The sequence below is a fragment of the Acartia tonsa genome, chromosome 2 (assembly GCF_053477335.1).
Source record: "Acartia tonsa isolate MP-2025a chromosome 2, ASM5347733v1, whole genome shotgun sequence".
Taxonomy (NCBI): domain Eukaryota; kingdom Metazoa; phylum Arthropoda; class Copepoda; order Calanoida; family Acartiidae; genus Acartia; species Acartia tonsa.
Genome location: NC_137261.1, coordinates 36,593,226 through 36,616,543, shown reverse-complemented (window position 1 = coordinate 36,616,543; position 23,318 = coordinate 36,593,226). Strand labels below are relative to the sequence as shown.

Below are 23,318 nucleotides of genomic sequence, written 5' to 3'. Positions count from 1 at the left end.
TTTTACTTGATTATGAAACCTTTATAAATAAATCCAAACAGTATATAAAATGTTTTTATCTAAAATACAAAGAATCTGATCAATAGTTTTCTTGAAATGCTCATAATTAACCTATTTCGTATAATTTTACTTCATTTTATATCATTTATTTCAGTATAGTTATATTTCATAAAAGTTATTTTTTTTAAATTAAACTTCCTATAATTTAGGTTAGGTTAGGCTAGTTGGGTAGAGCTCCTCACAGGGGTTAGGCTATCCACAAATCCTTGGGAAAGGAAGTGTAACTTACATGAAAAATAACCTGTAAAATCTTTAAGGAAATGTAACTTTTGGGAAAAGTAAATATAAGAAATATGAAAATAGGACACAAATTATATTAATATACTTTTATGAATTACATTATATCAATTAAACTGGAAGCAAACAAGAATGACAACATCCATAAGTAGCGAAGCACAAAAAATAATGATGGGACTATTGTCAAAATGTTTCAGCATTCTATCTTTTATAGGAGCTGAGTAAATCCCAATTCCCCCATAGCATTACGGACTGACTGACTGACTGCCGGACAAAGTGAATTATAGAGTAGCTTCGCTACTAAAAAGCAAAACTACTCTACATCAAGGGTATATCCATGGCCAAACGTAGTTTGTTAATGAATTCAAAATCTTAAAAACTTGTATTGTAATGTAACATTTGAGTTTTTTTAGTTTTTTAAAGGATGATATCTTGTTACTGCTGCACTACTTATAGACGTTAATGTCTGTTGTATATGCACAGATTTTTTTACCATTTGATAATTATCCAGTGAAGAAATGCCTGAGGAATTGGTTGTTCATCTGTACATGGAAACTTTCTGGATACCCTACTTCAAAGATGAAAGAACAAGTATTTTTTTAAAGCGAAGCTTTTCTATATTTATGATCGGTCCGTCCGTCCGTACGTCACGGACTGTTAGCTCTTTTCGTTAATTTAAACAGGTTAAAATTGTCCTATCGATTCAAAACTTTGCAAGGTGATTCCTGCAGTAGTTAGGTACAATTTATAAATCGTAGCAACTCTATAATCGTCACTAGAATGTCCGTGCGTCCATTTTAATCATGTTGATTTATAACTTTTTTTTATGTGATAAAAATATACGATTGATCTGAATTTTGGAATACTGATTCCTTTAACAATAAAGTACAATGTTATTAGCGAAGTATCTCTAAAACCAAGCCCTAAAAATGTCAGAATGTCCTTAAACAATAAACTGTATTTAAGCAGCTTTTCAAGAAATTTAATTTCAATTTTGTTTCGACTTTCATATGTACATTTATATACATATAATTTAGTTTTATCTGTAGCCATTTCTAATAGTTGTTTAACGTTAAAAATGGTACTAGGACGTAATGACATTAATTCTTGTGTTAAAGTAAACAGAATTCACCCGAACTTCTCATTCTTCCTCCCCAATTTTGTCTTTGCTTGACTATAAAAAATGCATGAAAATAGATTTTGCTTTTAACAATTTTGAATTTTGAAAACACAATCTTATACTTTTTAAGTAAGCAAAAAAAATAATCCGCAATTTACACATCTCTGCTTATGATTGAAATGCAATTTTTATAGGGCAATTTAAAGATCTGCAGAAAATTGTTGACAAAGAACTGACAATCATTTTTGAATGGACTGATATTCCGGTAATATTTTATGTTTTTGAATGAGACAAAATTAATACGTGCTTATATCTTTTATCTATTTTTTCCAATCATTTAATTGTTCAAATTTTAAGAAGGTCAATTATGATATACTCTATTATATAGTTTGTTTGCACGTCTCAATGTCTTATCAAACCTAAGGATTGTTAAGATAGAGTAATTCATCAATAGATATAAAAGTGTAGATACCCAATTTCTTAATTGGACCAATAGAAACACAGTGGACAGTGGCGTGCGAAGCACTTTGTCTAGGGGGGGGCATTTTGAAGATTTTGTAAAATTTTGCCCCCCCCTAAATCAAAGTGCCCCGGGGGGGCACTTTGCTTTAGGGGGGGGGCATTTTGATTATATATACTAATTTTAAATAAGGGCGTTTTAAGGGGTGGGATTATTTGATTATGGGCCTTCTAGTCCTTATTTCTTCTTCCCCATCCCTATTTCCCATTTATATCCCCCATCTCTTCCCCCCCATCTCTTCTCCCCCATCTCTTCTCCCCCATCTCTTCTCCCCCATCCCTTCTCCCCATCCCTTCTCCCCCATCCCTTCTCCCCACCCTGCAATGACCGAAGGGAAGGGAGCTAGTTAGCATCTTCAAAAAAAAGTACATAAGATAATTTAACCTTCCCCCCCCCCCCACCAACCACATTTTTTATGGGTGAAAGAGGATGTTATAAAATCTCAGCAGGAAGGATAAATAACCCAATTAAAAATTTTTTTTTGGGGGGGGGGAGATAAAAACACTCATTTTGGAAATAAGGGGGGGGGGTTTTAATGCAACCATCTTGTAATCAGTGAGCAAATGGCACTTAGAATTCGAATTTCCATCTATAATTTTGCATGAGTAATCCTTGGTAGGTCTATTTTCCCTAAATCGAACAAAAAGTTGGAAAAGTAACGGCTAACGGCTGGCGGCTCAGCTATTTTGCCATTCTTTTGATATTTATAATGCAAATTAGTCACGAAACCTCTCAACATAATACTCTTTTCTACTCCAAAACGCTATCAAACGGTTCTAGGCGGTAGCTGTTGGTACTAGAAGTTTTAAAATTGGTTATTGCTATCATTTAACATGAATTAAACCAAAAATATGTTTTAAAAAGTCGATTCGTACGTAATTGATGATGGATTTACCCTGAAAATAGGCAAAAAACGGCTGAACGGCTGAGCTGCTAGCCGTTACTTTTCCAACTTTTTGTTCGATTTAGGGAAAATAGACCTACCAAGGATTACTCATGCAAAAGTTCAGATCGAAATTCGAATTCTAAGAGTCATTTGCTCACTGATTACGAGATGGTTGCATTAAAAACCCCCCCCTTTACTAAAAATTAACCTAATATGTAAAACTGATTTTAAATATTTCTTTATTGTATGACAACATCTTTAAGTAGCAAAGCACAAAAAATCATTAATAAGAATACAGACAAGTAGATTTAAAGAGCATCTGTTGAAATAAATATATATTTGAGATAGAAAAAGTCACAAATCCTTTTTCCTGTATGTTGTGTAATGACAGTCAAAGTAAATTACATACAGGATGCTCGAAACAGCGAGAAATTTTATTTTTTTTAATATTATAATCCACAAAAAAATTTATCGTACTATAAAAACCAAAGATATAAATAACTACCTATGAAAAAAATAAAAAAAATACTTGTCCTTTCATCTACAGATATAAAAATCTCTTAGAAATATGGAAAACTTTGGGGTATAGTCTCTTTTGTGGCAACGCCTCTTAAGGGGCATTTTGTCGTGTTTTCATAGTAGCTTTTAATAGGTTATTCTAGGTTAAGTTAGGTCAGGTGATTCCCCCGCAGGGTTAGGCAATTGGCCCCGCAGGAGCTATAAATAGGTGAAAAGCTACTGTGAAAATACGACAAATGCACCTTAAGAGCCAATGTCACAAAAGGGACTATACCCAAAATTTAAAAGATACAAAAATAGCCAAAAACGTCCTGAAAAGCAGTCTGACCTCCATGAATTTTTAATAGTTAATTATACTCCATAATGATGGGAATGTTAACATTAAGTTTTAGCCTTCTATCTTTAATTGCAGTTGAAAAAATCACATTTCCCCCTTAGCATTACGTACTGACAGCCATAGTGAATTATAGAGAAGCTAAAAAGTTATATCAAAATATCCTACCCTCTTTAAATGGCACTTTAAAACTCTGTTAATTTTTGATTAAGTGATGTTTCCAAGGATTTATAAGGGCGGTGCGTTAAGCGCACCTAAAAATAAAAATATTTACTCCCATTTGAACTAAAATCAATTAAAGACAACAAGAGTGGCCTACTTTATCAAGTTAGGAATATAGAGTGTAGTTAGTTTTAAGGGTTTTTAATGAAAATTGCCATAAAAAAACATGTCTTTTTGTAAGGGTATGTACACAAAAAAATTTTAAACTTATCCTGAAAATAATATGACATCATATATAGTTATTCATTTAGACAGACATACAGTGTTGAGAAAAAGGCTTAGATAAATATCAACGCTGTTTCTTTTTTATATAAAATAACTTTTTGATTAAATATATGTTGTTTACACATGTTTTTATAGAAATAAAAACAAAATATACAATGTGATAAAAAGCAGAAACTATTTGGAAGGGCGCGAAGCGCAAATTTTTTTCTTCAAATATGCAGGGAGGGAGGGTTTTTTGGGCTATTTATTACACTAGTCCTTAATATTTCATATAAAATTTTCTTATTATTTTCTTATATAAATGGAATTTTGATTGGTTGGTTAATTAAGTCAAGTTTCCATACTTTTCATCCACTAATTGTAATCTAAAAAAACGCGCGGCTAGAGCTAACTACACAGAAAGAACACACTTCTTTGTAGAAAATATATTTTGCTTTATTCAAGCCTTCTCAATTCTATAAAATAATAACCATATTTGCAAAAATTCTTAAGAAAACAACAAGCTTCATACTAGTTAAAATAAATATAAGTTAAACAAAAAACAAGTTAAAAATATTAAGTACTTTGAAAAAAAGAATTTTTTAAAACAAAATAAAATCCAAATCTTTTTACTTTAAAATATGGTGTACCTTATTGTTTGAGAGTTTATGTACAACTGAATTATTTATTGTAAAGGAAGGGGGGGGGGGGAAGGGTTAGCAGATGAAAATTGGTGGTCAAACTTTTCAACAGTGGTAAGAATTTATACAACAACAAGGAAGAAAATATTCAAAATTTTGGTTGGGTTAGCATTTTTAAAAAAATATTGCAATTTGCAATTGTAATCTACATAAGGGGTAATTTAATCATCATTGGGGATGTACAAAATTTCTTTGTTTATATTATACAAAATAAAATACTTCCTATTACCTGGTTTGTTATGTTCAGTGAAAAAAGATTATAACCTAATTTCTACACTAATGAAAAAATTTGGTAAGGTTAAATGAATAGTAACTGTCTGTTTGGCGCAAAGCGCCAAAATTTTTTTTTGTTGAGTATTTCTTGATTTTTCTTTTTGGAAACTGGGATAGTTTTGCTTCTTGTAGGGTAGGGGGCAAAAAGGGGCATTTTTGTTGACCAGGGGGGGGCAAAATGGGGCATTTTTCAACATTTAGGGGGGGGCAGGGGGGGCGGTGGCTAGGGGGGGGCAGGGGAGGGCGTTTTGGTCGCTAGGGGGGGGCGATTGCCCCAAATGCCCCCTTCGGTTCGCACGCCACTGACAGTGGAGAAACAATCCGACCATATCATTGGTTAGCAAGTGTTCAAAATTTGGTACGAAAGAGCAAATAATTTATTTCACATACACAATAAGTCAGATAAAAATAGTTGAATTTCTTAGAATAAGGATTAGTTTCGGCCATCCTTCAAACTTTCATCCGTAATACAATTTGATTTAATCATATGTTGCTAAAAATCTTCGGCTGCTAGAAATTCCTTTTAAGGTGGACGGATTATTAAGGCCGATGACTATCTAGGGTAATAAATACAATTTAAATTTAAACGATGCTTGTATAAACTGTTTGAAGCACATCAATATGACCGGATCAACGAATCATTAAACAACCTTAAAGTGAGTGCATGTAAATTTGCCCTAAATAATGATTTTACTTAGGTTTTCTCTAGAACTGCACTGCCTGTGCAATTTTAGGTCTTGGCTATTTCAGATAATGTCCAACAGAAATAGTTCTGAGGCTATGGAGGACTTTGAAATAGAAGTTACTGAATTTTATGAATACTATGGGAACACTGCTGTGGTTCTGAAGCTTAATCTATCAGAATCTAACAGCTGGAATGATATTTCAGCTCAGGTTTTATTTTCTTTATTTGATGAATTACATCCTTAAAGCCTATAATGAAGCTTTTTATAGTGCCTATAAAAATAACGTCATACTGGCCTACCATTGGTCAATTAAGATAATGCCATGGTAATTTAGTCTGTGTATTGTATGACGTCATTTTTTACAGGCACTATAAGAAGCTTCGCTAATAAAATACCATATACCAACAGATTCTTCAAATTAATTTTTTCATCTACCAGGGCAATGGATGATAGTTTTAATTTTTAGAAGGAAATAATGAAAATCTTGGACAAGTATATGTACAACGAAACAGAGATCATTCTTTTCCATGGTTATGTCAAGGTATACATTTTTTAACATCTCTAACTTTTTTTTATAGAGCAACAGTTATCCAATTTGGAGAGTTTAAGTAGATCAGATAGACAGCTTAATTTTTTAATGGAGATTCTATGTGTCAAAAAATATCTAGAATATTCAAACATAAAAAAGCCATATTATTAGACTTCGGGTTTTCCTCAATACATTTAATCATGATTTATAACAACTGAGCCTCTGTTCCTAAAATCTTTGTCCGTATTTCCATCCAAGACCTTTTTGCATCGAATACATGAATGTTATCATTTTGTTTCCTTGTTTTCAGCATAAGTATGTACCATATCCATTGTTGGTAAAAAGAGTTATGCCTGTTGAGATTATAAATACTACAACAGGTTGGTTCATTTAAATTTTCATTAAAATATATAGAAAGAATAATCATCATCACTGTAATTCGTGTCTTTCCATAGACCATTTCCAATGATTTATTGAATATTACATATTATATTAAAATTTGATTTTTCAATTAAGTAAAAATAAACCTCAATTACAAAAAAACAACCTTAAAAATGTTAATACAGGTATTTAGAAAAGTAATTTGAGTTTTTTACTCAGAAATGGCGTTTGATTCAGCTGTTTAAATAAATAAAATTTCAACAAATGTTCTTTTTAGTTGCACCCTACCATAAGGAGGACAATGTTGGAAATTTAAGGTTAGCTTTAATCTCCTATAAGTAGATTTTTAAAAAAAACAGCGGGCGTCCTAAAATAATTGCATTAGGAGGTTAAAAAAAAACTACTGGCCCACTTGGGCGATAGGGAAAATTAAGTCTTAAAGGTTTATGGAATCAACCTGCAAATAAGAAAATACCTCTACTGAAAATGCACATCACCCCCTTTTGGTTGTTGATTAGACCTTAATCTTTGATAAATTATTTAATTTTAGGTTTATTGCTTTACCTTTCGGAATACTAATCCTTGGATTAAGCTTGTTTACATGGTTCCAAGCTTGTAGATGTAAAGAAATGTGGTAAATAAATCTATAAAAAAATTTTTTGGTTTTTTTTTATAATATTTTTTTATCTCTCGTATTATAAGTTGGTCATAATTCTGTTAACACCACTATTAGAATGAATGGCGTGCACATCTAATTGGTCTGCACGCCTCTATCTAGATTGTCTAGGTTAAATATATCACTTACAACTATTTGAGAAAATCTATTTACAAAAGTAACAAAATAGTCTGTTCGTTGAATTTACATTGCGTATCGAGGAGAATATTTTAAGTTTTTAAGTCTACAAATACAATTATCATATAGTTCAAGAAAAAGATTTTAGGACAATATTTGCAGTTTAATGAATGGATCATTCAAATCTACAAAACTTACATTAAAGCTATAAAGTTTTTTAGAAGAATTACAACGAAATAATTAAATTTTGTTACAAATTAATTTCCTTACAACCTTAAATATAATATTTTTGGTACGACGACATTTGTGTTCCTAATCTATTTGATTTCTTTTTACGCGGCATCTGTGCTTACAACCAATGAGACGCCTTGTTCAGATCACGTGATTAAATGCCGACAAATGAGAGCTCAGTATTTGGTCACCTGATTGCCTGTAGCCAATCCTGGGATAAGCTCAGCCCAGTAGTTGAGCAAGACTCAGAGCAACAGCACCGTTGTGTTAATGTTTGCCATATTATTTTATTTATAAATAAATACTGTTTATAATTAGTTAATACAGTTATAAAAGTGATAATTCTGCATGTGAATTATTTATATTTGGTTGTCATATTTTTAGCAACTAATTGAATATCAATTTACCATTAAATTGATCTTTAAAAGTGTGTTAGATTTAAAGAAAAACAGGAAAATGTGAATTTTTGAATTGTAATTAGAAACAGATTTCAATGCACTGTCCGCCTTTTGCATCTATATTATAAACTAGCATGTTGATTTAATTAGCATAACTTTTCTTATTTTTATGTAAATTTCAGTTATTTAGGTTTTTATGGTATCTTGTTAGATATATTTCAGATAGTTAATATCATAATTGGATTTTGTTGTTATTTGTTAAACCGCTTTCCCCCGGATATGCTACGAGTGAAGAACATAATAACACGCCCTTATATTAATCACTTGTTGCTTCGTCTCTAGTTTGTGGGGTCTTTCATAAGGGGGGAGGAGATTTTATTCATATTGATATTTTTTTAAGCTATGAATAAAATTATGTGAGGTCAGGCAGACACAAAAGTATTTTTAAGAGCTTCGCTACTAAAAGTTTTTGATTATTAGATATCTCAACGCATCCTTATTTGGCAAGCGTAATTGTATTCATAGTTAGCGCAGCAATATAACAAGCAAGCAATAGTTTTAATAAATAATAATCTTAGGTATGCCTTTTATCCTATAAAATCCGCATAAATGAAAATGCTTTTTCTTATTGAATTTATTTAGAGGTATAAAAATAAGCTACCCAAATGAGAACTTTAGTTTATTGGTAGGCAAAAATTTAAGTTTCTTTTTCAATAACAATTGCTGTGCTTTAAAAGTTTAAAAAACTGACACATACAGCTACTAAAATGAGAACTTCCATTCATATGTCAGATGTTGATTTATGTCATAATGCATCAAATATATTTCTTTTTTTAGTTGGGAGACTCTTAAAATAACATTTAAAAATCACTTTGTATTATATAAATAGTTATATTATAACTATTATATTTTTTAACTTTATAACCAGCGTTGCAGAGCCGTTTGATTTTGATGCAGCTCCCTGGAGCCGCCTATGAAAATAACGGCTCCGTCTCCACCCTAAAATCAAGAAAAACTCTACATATATTTTTGGCCAAGTCTATTTTTGACTTTTGAAGGTTTTAGAAGTTCAATTTTTTATAAAATGGAATTGAAAAACTTGAAAGGGGAATTTACACACGACACAACAAAGTTACCAAATTAGTAAGAATTCTCTTTTTCTAGCTAACCCGGAGCCGTTTTTGAACGAAAATAACGGCACCAGCAAAATATGGCGGCTTCCAGCTCCGGCTCAGCAACGCTGCTTATAACCATTCCAATTATGATACCTGCTTAATTCTTTAAAAACTACTTCTTCAAAAAAGCATCAAAATAAATTTAGGAGATTTCTCTCATATTGCATCTGAAAGACAAATGATCTTGTTGAGAAAAATGTATTTTGTTATGCATCTTTTAGCTAGGCTTCATAAAGGATAAAAAGCTTGCAGAGAAAGTACTGCGTTGGGATAGGGGGATACGGTGGGTAAGAAGTAGATTTGGGTGAAAGCACCGTTCATATAGTTTTATTTTGTTTGGCGTATTCAAAATTTAATCTGGGTAAGCATTGTTCAAAAATTCATTCATTACCTTTTATATGTTGTGTGTTAGTAATGGGAATATAAATGTAATGTATTGTTTCGTGTTAACGTGTAAGCGATGGTGATAAATATTGTACGCACATTGTTTTCTAACCCATCTACAATCAGGAATTTGGGGACGGCTAATGCTATTTTTGTTGTTGTAAAGCTCCTTAAAATATTTATTAATACCTAATAATTTCCAAAACTATTTCTAAAACCTTTACAACATGCTTATCTAAGACGTTGTTAGCTTTATACTCACTCACCTCTGTTTGGCTTTGTAACATAGCAAGAAACGGTTTAGATGAAAATTTTATAATTGCAAACCCCTGTTCCTGTACATGACCCATACAAACACAATAGTCTTGTAAAACACAAGCCATGTGCAAACCTTACATGGATAACTATAATGAGTCACATACCAGAGAGAAAGAGATATTAATATATCCACATAAAATCCTACAAAATCAATTGAATATATTTAGTTGCATATAAATAGCTTTGTCAAAAAATAATGAACGTACGTTTACCGAAATATAACTGGATTGGGTATTTAAAAAATTAGGTAATTGCACCCCAAAAAATATTTTTGCGTAATGCCTTATAAACTTTTAAAATTTTATCAAATTAATTTTTAAAACTTCTAAGATATTATTTAACTCAATTTCTATGAAGCTTTCCATTTTTTAATAATATTGCCTGTCCTATACCCCTGCATATTTTGCCTTCTTTGCGTGGTAGCTTAGGCCGGCTGGCGATCAAGATTTGCATATAGATATGCAGATATATATTTTGTTTCTTAGACGGATAGACGCTGGTGTGTTGGTGGGGGAGGGGGATAGATTCAATATATGGTAAACATTACATCATCTTTAATTTAATAAGATGCCGGTTTACCCCTCTCCTTAAAAAGTCAGCCACATATGGCATATTGTGGTTATTTTTTTCTTGCATAGGTAGGTATAGCTTTTTTTTGGCAGAGAAAAAAAACAACTTGCTCTTTAGATTTTTGTTTAGAGTGTAACTATTAAATATATTTTTATTAATAGGAATGCAATGGTTCGTACTTACAGAGCCATTGAAGATATTTGAACGTGAAATGACTAGGTTATAATTTCCTTGTTTTAAATGGATTTTAAAAATTCAATAGATAACTTGCTTAAGATCTAATAAGCTACCTAATGTAAGTATTTAATATTCCTTTAAAAGTTTGTTTATTTTGACAGTAAAATATTTAATGCCGGTTATGGCTTTCCTTTTCTCCCCCTAAATGATCAAAAATATTTGTGCACGCCAGGCCACTAATGAAAGATTTTTAAAACTTGCTATTGCTGCGCTATTTTAGTTTTTGTAAACATTACTGTATATTCAACTCATAACTACAACATAATCTCTCTGTAAGTAGTACATTTGTAAAAACTAGAGTAATTATACAAAGTCTGCTTGGTGTAATAGCCCGGTTCAAATAACAGACTTTTTATATCAAACCTAATTTAAAATTTTAACAACTTGAATATTTTTACATTTGTTAGTAGCCCAGTTCACAAACCATAAGCTTTTTATTAAGTGGATGATATAGCTGTTATTTTCAAACCTTCATAGTAAAATCATTAGTTTTTCTCATATACTTTTTGTTCGTTGTAAAAAATGAGTATTTTTTTATGTACAAGTTAAGTGTGAATACCAGAAAACGCCCAGACAACAAATATTTAAGGTTTTATAACTTTTTTTCATGAGTATGTATTTTTGGGATAATATTTTTCCATAAAGTAAGATTTTCGAGCCATTCTAAAGCGTACGGTAGACTGAGAATCATGTCAGGGATGCAGTGATAGGGCAAAAGATTAGAAAGTAATCTTTCTCTTATTCATATTTGTGAAATTCTGCCTTTGACAGATGACAAATATTGAAGAGAATAAAGCTGGGGTTGGAAATTAATTAACCAGCTATTGTCCTCTCCCTCCCTGGTAGCAAGAAGTGAAAAGGCACTTATAAATAATTCATAACATCTCTAATGTAATTAATCACTGCAATAATCCTGGGAGGGAGGGGTCTAAGGTTTTTGTATTGCCCCTCCAAAATAATCAGCTAAATTAGTGAGATTCACACTAACTCTTTTGAAGAATATCAATTTCGTCCATTGTCCTGTCCCTCAATCTCTGCAATAATCGATGACTCATTTTAATAAAATAAATCAAGTTTTATATTTGCAATAACTTCGATAACTTTTTAGAATGTACTTAAGTATTAAATATATCTCCAAAGAACTTAGATTTTTTTATATGTTTTGTTTGTTTTAACATGGTAAAAGTTGGAAGCAAAATAAGTTTTCCTATAGGGTTTTATTTTTTATCTTTTTCAAGTATATTAAATTAGATGTAGGAAGTAATCTTTATCAAGGTTGACAAAATTAGATTTATTTAAGTATTTGAATCTATTAAGGATATATTTTGTCTGAAGCAACAAACATGTGAAATAGGAAGTTTTATATATATGTCTTTGACTTTGAATGGTTTATGCTATTTTACTTAAAGGGCTGGTTTAATAAAATGAATAGAAATTCAGAAAATAATGTTAGATTTTTAGAATTTTATTGGGAAGAACAAATTGCAATAAATTGAAACATAGTTTCTATTTAATGTTTTGTTTAATGATCCATATTGAACTTCCTGAAAGAAATATTTAATTGAAACTATTGTTACGGATGTAATAATATTGCATATCTTGCTAATACATATTCTCAATCTAAGTTTGAAACAAGTTAAATTGTTATGTGCAATACATAGGCTGAAAGATTAAGTAATGAGACTTTTAATTTGGAAGTGGGGCGACAGATTTGCTACTTTTAGAAATTCAACCACCGTTGTACTGTAATCCCTAATCCTTGCACTGATTTTTGCTTTTTTCGCTTCTTTGTGTTTTAAAATGTTCGCCTCTTGGCCCATTTTCAAAAGTTTTACAGGGATCTTATGGGATGAGACAATGGACGATAATTCATGTAGACCCTCCTCAATTATGAAAAACAAAATTAACCATTCTGTAGAATAAAGTATCGGTTGAAAAGTTCGGACACTAACCAATCATAATTTAAATAAAGCACCTGAAGTTTATGAGCCAATAAATAAGATAACGCAGATAAATTTACTGTTCAATGCAGGTATAAGGTATAACCAACAAGGGAAATAAATATAAACTAATATTTGGGGGCAGATGGAGAGGTCGACAATTTTACGATGTGTTTTCCCCCAACGACAGCTGAAAAACACGTATAGGTTTTGTGTTTTTTCCCCCGAATTTATTTAATTGTTGGAATAAGCTGTGTTTAATAACGCCTACGTCTTTGAAGTTCTGTGTTAAGTTTTTTAAATTATGAATTTATATTATGAATTTGAAGTTTTCTTTTTCCTTCATTCTTGGTGACGACTTCTCTTCCCCAAATTTACTGTACTCATATAATCTCTCCCCAATTAATAGCGTTAAATGGCAGGGTAGCAATTTTTTGCCATATGAGTAACTTGATATTTTACTGATATGAGTAAAATGAGATAATAGCCCTTCGGTACATTTTAATTTTCATATATTACTAGTTTGACCTGTTTTATAAGTGCAATTCATGAATAATAGTTTTAATTTTTACAACTTCACTACCTAGGTATTCATGATTTGATTTGATGAATTTACTTTTGTTCTAGGTTTGATCATACCATAGACGTAAAAAATAGTACATTCAGCTTTTAAGTTTGACCAATAAAGTTAGATTAAGAGGAATGCCTTATTCAATAAGGTGGCAATACACATTTATATAATACTTTCAGACATTTTAGACTTAATTTAATAATAAATGATTACAGTTGATAAAAATCTTGGAACCTAAAAAATACTGTTTAGGAGGTCTTAAATAATTAGATTTTTTTAGATTTGCCTAGTAGAAGAAGAAAGTGTAGCGGATTTGCTAACACAATACCTAGAAATTTGGATTTACTTTTAGAACTTGTTAGTAGCGAAGCTACTTTACAACTCACTTCATCTTTTATCCGCTTGTTTAAAATGGGTTAAGCAGATTTTTCGTCTGCTAATTGAGATAGATGGAAGGGGGAGAGGGGAGTATGAAAAATATTGAACCCTAGAGAAAATAGAACTAACTTTTCTGTTTTTTTCTTCATAAAAAACACCATTAGGCTGTTATTACTGAACAACTTATTGATATGACTCACCTTGTTAATGTAAGAATCTGGTAATTAATGGCAAGTTCTGTAGAAAATCAAACATTTAAAATTTGTATTTGTATTATGTGACCACATTAATATACTACAGACCTATTTAGTTTAACAATATTAATTCTGTATTTATTTCAATATTACTTCCATATTTAATATTTATTAAATCTTTGGAATTGTCTTTTTGTACATGATCATGAAAAATGTGATATCTTTTTGAAATAATGTCATTTTAGCTCATGAGTTGTTAAGGCATACACATTAAAACTTTTTTCTCCCTGTGAGCGACACGGACAGACGTAGAGACAGTCAATGTAAATTATAGAGTAGCTGCGCTTTACACTGAAAATGCACCTCCTTCTATATTTAAAGCCTTTTTTCTACTTAGTAACTCATAGAACTGTTATAACATGGCTTAAGCACTCTGTATTTTGTAGGGAGGAAGGGATTTTTAATCGTTATTAATCTGGTATCTAAAGTTTTATACTATAAAATAACGTTTTCTCCTTAAATATTTTATCAAATATTGATTGGTTTGTACAAATTAGCAGGGGAAAAACCCTTCCACCAATTATTCAGATTTACAGAAGGGAAAATTTTCTTTTCTTGTATTCATTCAAAACCGAATATTTCTCATCTCATCGTATTATATTTAGTTTTCTACAAATCTAAAAATGTACAGTCATAAGATTAAAACCATTTTTTAACCCGTGCCTTCGGCATCTCGCCCAAAAAAAACAGGTTTTAATATTATAATTGTACTTTTTATGTCCGCGGAAAGCTGTTTATAGAACGATGCGAGAAATAGCTATTCTTTAATTAAGGGTGTACATCAATTTATCGTCCATTGTCTTATCCATTAAGATCCCTGGTATTTAGAGATTATAGGAGCCTTATTTGATATTAAAGCCAGCAGTAAATTCTTTATTGCCATGTCAAAACATATTGGAAAAGTGTCCTGTCAAAGCTTTAGGTTTTTCAGGGATCTTAAAGGATAAGACAATGACGATAAATTAATGTACATCTGTAATTATGATAAACAAGATTGGTTGAAAAGTTAATACACTGTTAGTTTCAGGCAAGGTATAAAAATTAATAAAAGTTACAAGATATTTACTTTATTTATCCAAATTGTTTGAATATATCATTAGATATCTGTATTATTACTTGATACATATTACTTTTCAACTTAAATGTCATTGTTCTGATTAAACTTTATCTGATATTTTCGTAGAAATTATACCAAAATCTTGCGCTATAATATCATAACGGTACTCTTAAAATGACATTACTGAATTCTCGTGTTTACCCCTTAACAGCACAAAAGTTAAATAGGGAAGCAAAGACATTAAACTTTTTGAATACCTATCTAAATCATTATGACATAGCTTTAAGGGTTTTCATTTTAATCTTGGCCTTATCATTGAAAATTAAAACAAGGATGACCCTACACATGGATATGTTCCTCCTATGATAGGAATATTTCACTTTGAGTTCTTACATTTTAAATATTATATCTAAACGTTATAAGAATCTTCTTTCAAAGTTATTCACGAGTTGTGTTTTATAGCTTTAACATTGTAATGAACAGGTCATCATTTTAGAAAAGTTTTGATTTTAAAAAGATTTGTTATTATTTTAACCCAAAAATGTAAAATATTTGTTTTATTTTACATTTTATCTTAATCCTGTTTTTGACAAGTTGTCTGTCTATATGTATAAAGTCAAATTATTGGGAAAATCAATCTTTATACTTTTCTTACACAGCAATGAATCTCATTCAATATGTACACTAGCGCGGTTCAAATTCATAAAATTAAAATTTTTTTTCTTCCTTTGTTAAATATTCGAAAGAGGCCTAATTTCTACCACGTAGTTCAGTTGTCGCGTGATTTTAAATGATACTCTTTTGTGGGATATTATGATAAGCAATAACATTTTATGGCATATCAAAATAGTTGTAATTTTAAAAGCTGTATTAATTTGGTGGCAAGATTTTTTTATGCAATCCATATAAAGGGAGAAGCGCAGATGAGTTACTTTTTGTAATACTAATATCACCAAAATATATTAGAGCACTGAAATTTGGCATGGCAGTTGCTTAGATATACTTAAATATGGAACTGTGAAGTAAAGACTGCTGGACCGACCGTATTTTGTGCCGGTCTAAAACTTTATACTATTCTATGTATATATACTCGGAGCATTTTGTTTAATATTCGTGTTCCTCCCACATACAAATATCAGAGAAAATGTATAGATAGAAAACTATTAAAATTAAAACATTTTTAGATGTTAAGATAGGTATTATTGTTAATAGTCCTGTATGCTTAGAACCTTTTGCAAATTGAGCACAAATATTTTTTTAAAGTAAATCTTTTTTGAAGAGCCCTGTATAGATAAAAAAAAATTTCTTTATATAAATAAAAATACCTTTTGACATATCAAATGTAATTTAGTAATTCTTTACTTATATTTGTTTACTAATTAGGTATTTTTTGCTTATACCTTTAGAGTGACTAAACTCTATGATTTGCTTTATTAGGTATTCCTTATCCCTGTTGAAGTGAGTAACCTCTATTGTTTCACGCCAACTATCAAATTTCCCTGTACACCACCTTACTAACATATATGTGTATATTTTAGTACATTCCTCAATATACCCATAATACATTCCGAGTATTTAGCAAAATTCAAGGATAATAGTTATTTATCCAATCGTATTACAAACAGATTTCCGAGGATAACGAAATAAATAATTTGGTATAAGATTAATTACCAATCTTAGTATGATACCATTTTTTAGTTTGTAATCATAAGGGGGGGGGGGAAGTTTTGACACATTTGCGTAAACAGGGAGTATAGGCTTTATCTTTGGACTGAGAGGATAGGTTATTAAGGATAAAATCATTCTTATATGATGAATTTTCCCAAGTTTTAAGATTTTTTGGATAGGCCTCCAGGTTCCAGAGCTCCAGGCCTCCAGGTTCTCTCTGTACAGGTAAAAATTAAAAAAATAATTTTTTTTTTGAAGAGTTAGAAGTCAACCTATGAAACAAAATATGCATATTTTTGAATGTTATTCACATATTTGAAGAAAAAAACGCATTTTTTGTTTCATAAGTTGACTTCTAACTATTCAAAAAAAAAATTTTATTTTTCATTTTTACCTGTACAGAGAGGACCTGGAGGCCTGGAGCTCCGGAACCTGGAGGCCTATCCAAAAAATCTTAAAACTTGGGAAAATTTATCATATAAGAATGATTTTATCCCTAATAACCTATACTTTCAGTCCAAAGATAAAGCCTATACTCCCTGTTTACGCAAATGTGTCAAAACTTCCCCCCCCCCTTAATACCTATTCCATTGGTAATAAACATAATGGTCTTTAATATTATATAAATTTTTCCAATGAAGCACTTTTTTAATTACGTATTCTTTAAGAGTACACCTAAGGAGTAAAATGAAATATCTAAAAACTCTTAATTCAAAGTTTGACCAAACCATAATCCTCCTTTGTCCTGTTAATAAATTTTTAGCATAGATTACTTCTTTTGGCCAAGAGTAAGCACAATGTCCCAAGGGTCAAGAGACCTGGGTTCTAGCAAACAAATTCAAGTGATACAGTTCCTCCAACACCCTTCATTTCTAACCTCTTTACCCGCCTTCAGTTGGTTACATCCTAATGTAAGTTTACCCGAGTTGACCTAAAAAAATTATCCAAAAATTTGGCACTTTCAAATTAAATTAAATTGCCCTTCAAGGCTCTAATCACACTATTTAGAAAATGTTTCATTTTCATATTTAATATGAAGCAATGAAGAAAGAATTTATTGTTCAAGTATTAAGCTTATTCTAAAAATCCTTTTGCTTTTAATGTACAATCCAGTGTTCTCTCTGTTGTAAGGTTTCATCCTAGAATATATAACACTACAGGGTATATTACTAGTATTATAAGATTATAAATCATTTTGAAAATATTAGAAAATACAATTTTCTTGTAAAAAGATATTGGGCGTCATTCTCTTAGGGATTCTTTTTCCAATCTTAAAAATTATTGATATAAAAATTCTGCAATTTACCGCTGTCAGAGTTTTTAGTCTTATATGGTGTTTTCAAATATATTACCTAAATACTTTAATTACAAAAGTTGTACAAACTTGAAATATTACTACCTAGTATTTTGTACTATTTATTTTTTGGGTCACCCTGTAAAAAGTTTTCACCTAGTTTCCGCCTCTAGTGGATACAACTGTTCCTCTCTCTATCTCTCTCTTTCAGTCTCTTTCTTTTACTCTCTCTCTCTCTCTTAATTTTCTATCTCTCACTCTCTCCTTATTTCTGTGCATACTGTAATATAATAACATTGCAACATTATTATTATACAAAGAACCTTTTTAGTATGTGGTTGTGACGTTTTAGAATATATAACCAATACTATACCTAGAGTATTAGTTTTAGAGTGAAAAAATCATATTTTTTAACCACTTTTTTCAAACTTTCAATTAGTAATTTTATCTTAAAAGGCACAATCTATTAGTAAAGCTATTTCAGAGATATCAATTTAATGCTAAAGATTTTACACTGTTAGTTTGAACCAACCAATCAATGTTTGCTAAAAATAAGAGTATGGTTATAAAACTTTAGTGTACACTCTGCTATGCTTAAAGTCTAATGTCTCCTCCTACCCTGTAAGATACTACTACTTATTACTGCCACTTATTGTATTATTTGTGTAAGTGTTAGGATCTTGAAAGGTTAAGTTTTATGGCGTTTAGCATAATTCATTTTGTAATGGTTTGACCTTTTGATGCTAGATTAGAAATAATTCATTTGAACTTAAGCATTGATTGCAAAGAAAATTGGGCATATTTTCTTTTAAATATTTAGGTATTCTTTAATGTAAAATAGTAAGATTTTTGTTTAAATAAAAAAATAAATCTTCCGGAAGATTTATGTTAATGTAGGGTGCAGTGCTTTTAGGCTTCACTCTTGCCGCTATATGCCTAACTCGTAGCTGCTAGTGTCGATTAGTATGTGGCAATTTTTGTGAATTTTAGGTCAACTTTTATTTTACTTGGAAAGGAGCAGGAGTAAGGTAAAGCCAATAAGCGAAATAAATCTAAAATAATATGGGGGGGGGGCGGACAAAAGGTCGTCAATTTTAATAAGTTTTGCCCCCCAACGACAGCTAAAATTAGGTATAGGTTTCGTGAATTAATTCTTGATATAAGCTGGGAAAAGATTTAGTATGGTAATAAGAATATGGAGAATATCTTGGCTCAATAATAGTCAGTTTTATGTTTTGCAAATCAAATATTAAATAGATGTATTTCAATGACCAATATGGTGGTTTATTTTTGAAGTATAATATTATATTTTTATGCTTCTCATAACATTGGATCAAGATCTAAGTTTATGATTAAACCTTACAAATGATAAACAAGGGTGATTATGGTATTAGAAGTGCAGCATAGATGGGATAACTACAATTTTAGTTTTAATTTCAGTTAAGATAGACTTAAACTGGTAGGTATCTATAGCAAGTTTTGTCAAAACTCATTTGATTTAAAGATGTCCACCATTTATATTTAGTTTTTTTTAATGCGGTCAACAAATAAAATAAATTTCCACAGTTTTATTAAATTAATCTAGAATTAAAGCTATTATAAATATGGTACACAATTTTTTTTTGATAAGGTATTTGTTACTCTGTTTTTAAATAGAAATATAATAGCAATTTTATTTATAGTTCCACTTCTTGAATATTTATGATGCCCCCCATTTTTTTGTATATGGAAGGACAAATGATGTGATATGTCGTGTTGAAGAAAATGATCTCTGTATCTGTATCTCTCCATTAGGCACCCACCATATAATACATAATACATTACCACACCAAAAGAAAAACTGAACAAATCATTTATATCTTTATCTATCTACTGTAATAGTAGTAAAACAAGAGCGACAACATCCATAAAAGCTAAGTTAATCAAATTAGTTAGCCAGACTCAAAAATTATAAATAACATGTGAAAGAGCTTTTGATGTTCATTATTATTTGAAGCCTGAACAAAAAATCTATGAAATAATGTTTATGTCAAATAATAAATGAATTACAGGATGATTATTATGTTCATGCATTATCTCCTATGTCTAGCACCTGCGGGGGAATCTAACCCTGCGGGGCAATCATTAACATTATCTTAACCTACTACTTCGTTTTCTTTCCATTATTTTTAACTTTGAAGAGTTGAGGTACTCTACTCCAAAATAGTAAAAAAATGTTCCCTGGTAAAATAGAACCACATTGTTGGCATATTATATACTAGCGATCGCGCCCCTAGCATTAAGGGGCTCTTTATTAGAAGGGATATGGAAGAGCTATATATTCGACGGGATATGGAAGGGCAGAAAAATAGCCTAAACCATATAAGGATCTATAAGAAGCTTCACTATAAAGGAGAACCATATCGGTTCAGCGGTTAGAGGGATCCTTAGCTACAGACAAAAAAGCTTACTACTTTATATAATAGGATATGAAAGAGGCTAGGGGCTATTTCTGAGTTTATTTAAGAGAATGATTTCCATTATTTTGTGTTGGTTAATGTTCTTTTGTTTACTTTCGCTAAATTCAGAAACTTGGATTTTTCTAGTCTGGCCAATTTGCTCAGGTTTACATACCCACAACCATCCATGGGGAGATGTCTTCTGAAGAAAAATTAGTTAAAAACAGAGATGGTAAACATCCTAAAAAATAACCAGAAAGGGAGGGGACGCTGGGAAATTATACTGGTTACTAAAGTTTTACAAACTTGTTTTTTCATTTCGTCTTAATGCTTTATGTACTCCTTTATCTTGATTGGTTGGTACAAAATAGCAGTGTTTAAACTCCCGCAAATATTTATCTTCAGACCGGATGATTTTGTTTATTATCATTGGGATTATACATCATTTTATCGTTATTATTTTTAGATGATTTTTAAAATTTTTTTTTCTTAAACCGTTAAGTAAAAACTCCATGGTTTCAGATCAAATAACATGTTTGCTCTTCTCCCTGCTTGAAGGCATCACAAACTTTAAAATTAAAATTATATATGTATGGTATGGGTAGGAGGCTATGTTGAATATTCTAGATTTAAAATTAAAAAATAGAAATAGTCTGCAATATGTATTAATGTATGTACATATTATTATATTATACTAACATATCAGTTTTGTTTTGGATAAAGTAATAGGTAAAAGAAAATTATCAATCAATTCAGGGATCTAAAGGGAGAGGATTAAAATAAATGGATCTACATCTCCAATTGAAATAAACGAAATTACCCCTTCTGTAGATTGAAATTATTTGTGGAAAAGTTTAGATGCTAAAGGTTATTACAACCCAATTAAGATTTATAACAGTCCATAAAGTCACTCAATAAAAGTTAGTTTTTTTTAAAGACTTGTCCTAAAATCATCTCTCTTCTTGTAATCAATATTTCCCTTTTCATGACAGATAAACATCCGGACGGACGAGTATATTATAGAGTAACAGCCGCAACAGTTTAAAGTATGGTATTTTTTCAATCTTTTATTTCTGATTTTTGAAAAGGAGAATAAATCTACTATGATATATATATAGAAATTCCTTATCTGCCAAGTTATTTCAGTGTTACACTTTTCATAGTTCAAATAGAATCAATTTAACCTTTTCCCACCAGAGATTCAGAGATCTTCAGAAAATTAACACAAATTCAAAACCTTTAGAAGAAAGTTAAGTTCTTTTCTATTTTTTCCTTTTAGTGTTATCCAAACATTTTTATGTGTCCAAAGAGCTGGAATAATGATAAAATTGTGAATATTTTTAATTTGTTGTTCCTTGTCCTATCCCTCCCTACACTTTTAATCGCTGGAATAAAATAGTCATTCAAAACTTACATTTACTAGATATGTTATAAGACTTTCATTTCAGTACTTCATTACAGCTTGTTGTACTTTTAAAACATTAGAATGTTATTGCTACGTTAGTTATAGACTAAATAGAATTTATATTTGTATCCATTTACTTATTCCTTAATGTTATGAATGAGAGTGTTATCAATATCTGTATATTGTTGAAACTAAATTAGATTTTCCAAATATTAGATCCTCATGTGTTGATGATAAAGCAAAAGCAAATTATAATGGCCAATTTATGTGTTACATACTAGCATCAAATTTAAATTTTTAAAGTAGCGGAACTACTCTATTTTACATATTATTTAGATTTTCTATTTTATATCATTGGACCATAAGGACGGGGGGCTGTAAATTATACTGAAACCAACAAAATTCAGTTACTTTAATTAAATCTTGATGATTGATCCATATTAGCAGCGTAAAAACCAATAAGGGGGGGGGGAGTTCTGACACATTTGCGTAAACCTGGTGTATAGGCTTTATCTTTGGACTGAGAAGATAGGTTATTTGGGATAAAATCATTCTTATATGATGAATATCCCCCAGATTTAAGATTTTTTGGATAGGCCTCCAGGTTCCGGAGCTACAGGCCTCCAGGTGGTCTCTGTACAGGTAAAAACTAAAAATAAGATTTTTTTTGAAGAGTTAGAGGTTAACTTATAAAACAAAATATGCTTCTTTTTGATTGATATTCACATATTTGTAGAAAAAACATATATATTTTGTCTCATGATCTGACATCTAACTCTTAAAAAAAAATTTTTTTTTACATTTTACCTGTACAGAGACCACCTGGAGGCCTGTAGCTCCGAAACCTGGAGGCCTATCCAAAAAATCTTAAATCTGGGGGAAATTCATCATATAAGAATGATTTATCCCTAAGATAAAGCCTTTACACCAGGTTTACGCAAATGTGTCAGAACTCCCCCCCCCCCCCCTTTTAATCTAAAGGAAGGGTAATCATTATTAAGGATGAGCATAAGTTTATCGTGCAATCATTTTTTTTCCTGTAAGATATCTGACTGAAAAACATTAAAACAACTGACTCATTGTTCCTACCTAAAATCAGAAAAAATAGAATAATTATATCATACCTGCAAAAAAAAGGTTATTTAAAAACTTACATTTCAACATTTTTTAATTCAATGTACGGAATTTCTGAAACGAAAAAAGCTAACCGTGTTGCACAAAGGGAAGGACGTACGTACACTGATTATAGAAAAGATTCGCTTTTTGAAAGTTTTTGAAATTGCATTGCACTATTGCAAATATATTTTACAACTTTTCTGCTGGTCAAGATAATTTTGTGTATTTATTAGAAAACAATAACTGTAAACATCTGTACCCTAAGAATAGCTAAATATGTAAATATTAGGTATAATTTTTGAAGTCTTTTTTTCAGAAAACTTTTCTTTTGCCTGTTTGCATAAAAGAATAAGTAGAAATAAAATTGAACAGCTTATTTGAAATTCAGACAAGACAGAATTCCCCTTCTCTGCATTTTC

The 23,318-nt window shown here is 30.6% G+C and overlaps 1 protein-coding gene across 1 annotated transcript in view; it reads left to right on the top strand.

Annotated features, from left to right (window-relative positions):
- The window catches only part of LOC145312530 (uncharacterized), a 50,678-nt gene extending 43,338 nt beyond the window's left edge, over positions 1 to 7,340 (top strand). The window contains exons 9-15 of the mRNA XM_080151784.1: positions 809 to 888; positions 1,612 to 1,682; positions 5,827 to 5,970; positions 6,229 to 6,303; positions 6,602 to 6,671; positions 6,950 to 6,989; positions 7,223 to 7,340. Of these exons, the coding sequence (XP_080007910.1) occupies positions 809 to 888; positions 1,612 to 1,682; positions 5,827 to 5,970; positions 6,229 to 6,303; positions 6,602 to 6,671; positions 6,950 to 6,989; positions 7,223 to 7,310 (568 nt within the window). The 3' untranslated portion in view covers positions 7,311 to 7,340. The remainder of the gene's footprint in view (positions 1 to 808; positions 889 to 1,611; positions 1,683 to 5,826; positions 5,971 to 6,228; positions 6,304 to 6,601; positions 6,672 to 6,949; positions 6,990 to 7,222) is intronic.
- The last annotated feature ends 15,978 nt before the right edge of the window (positions 7,341 to 23,318 follow it).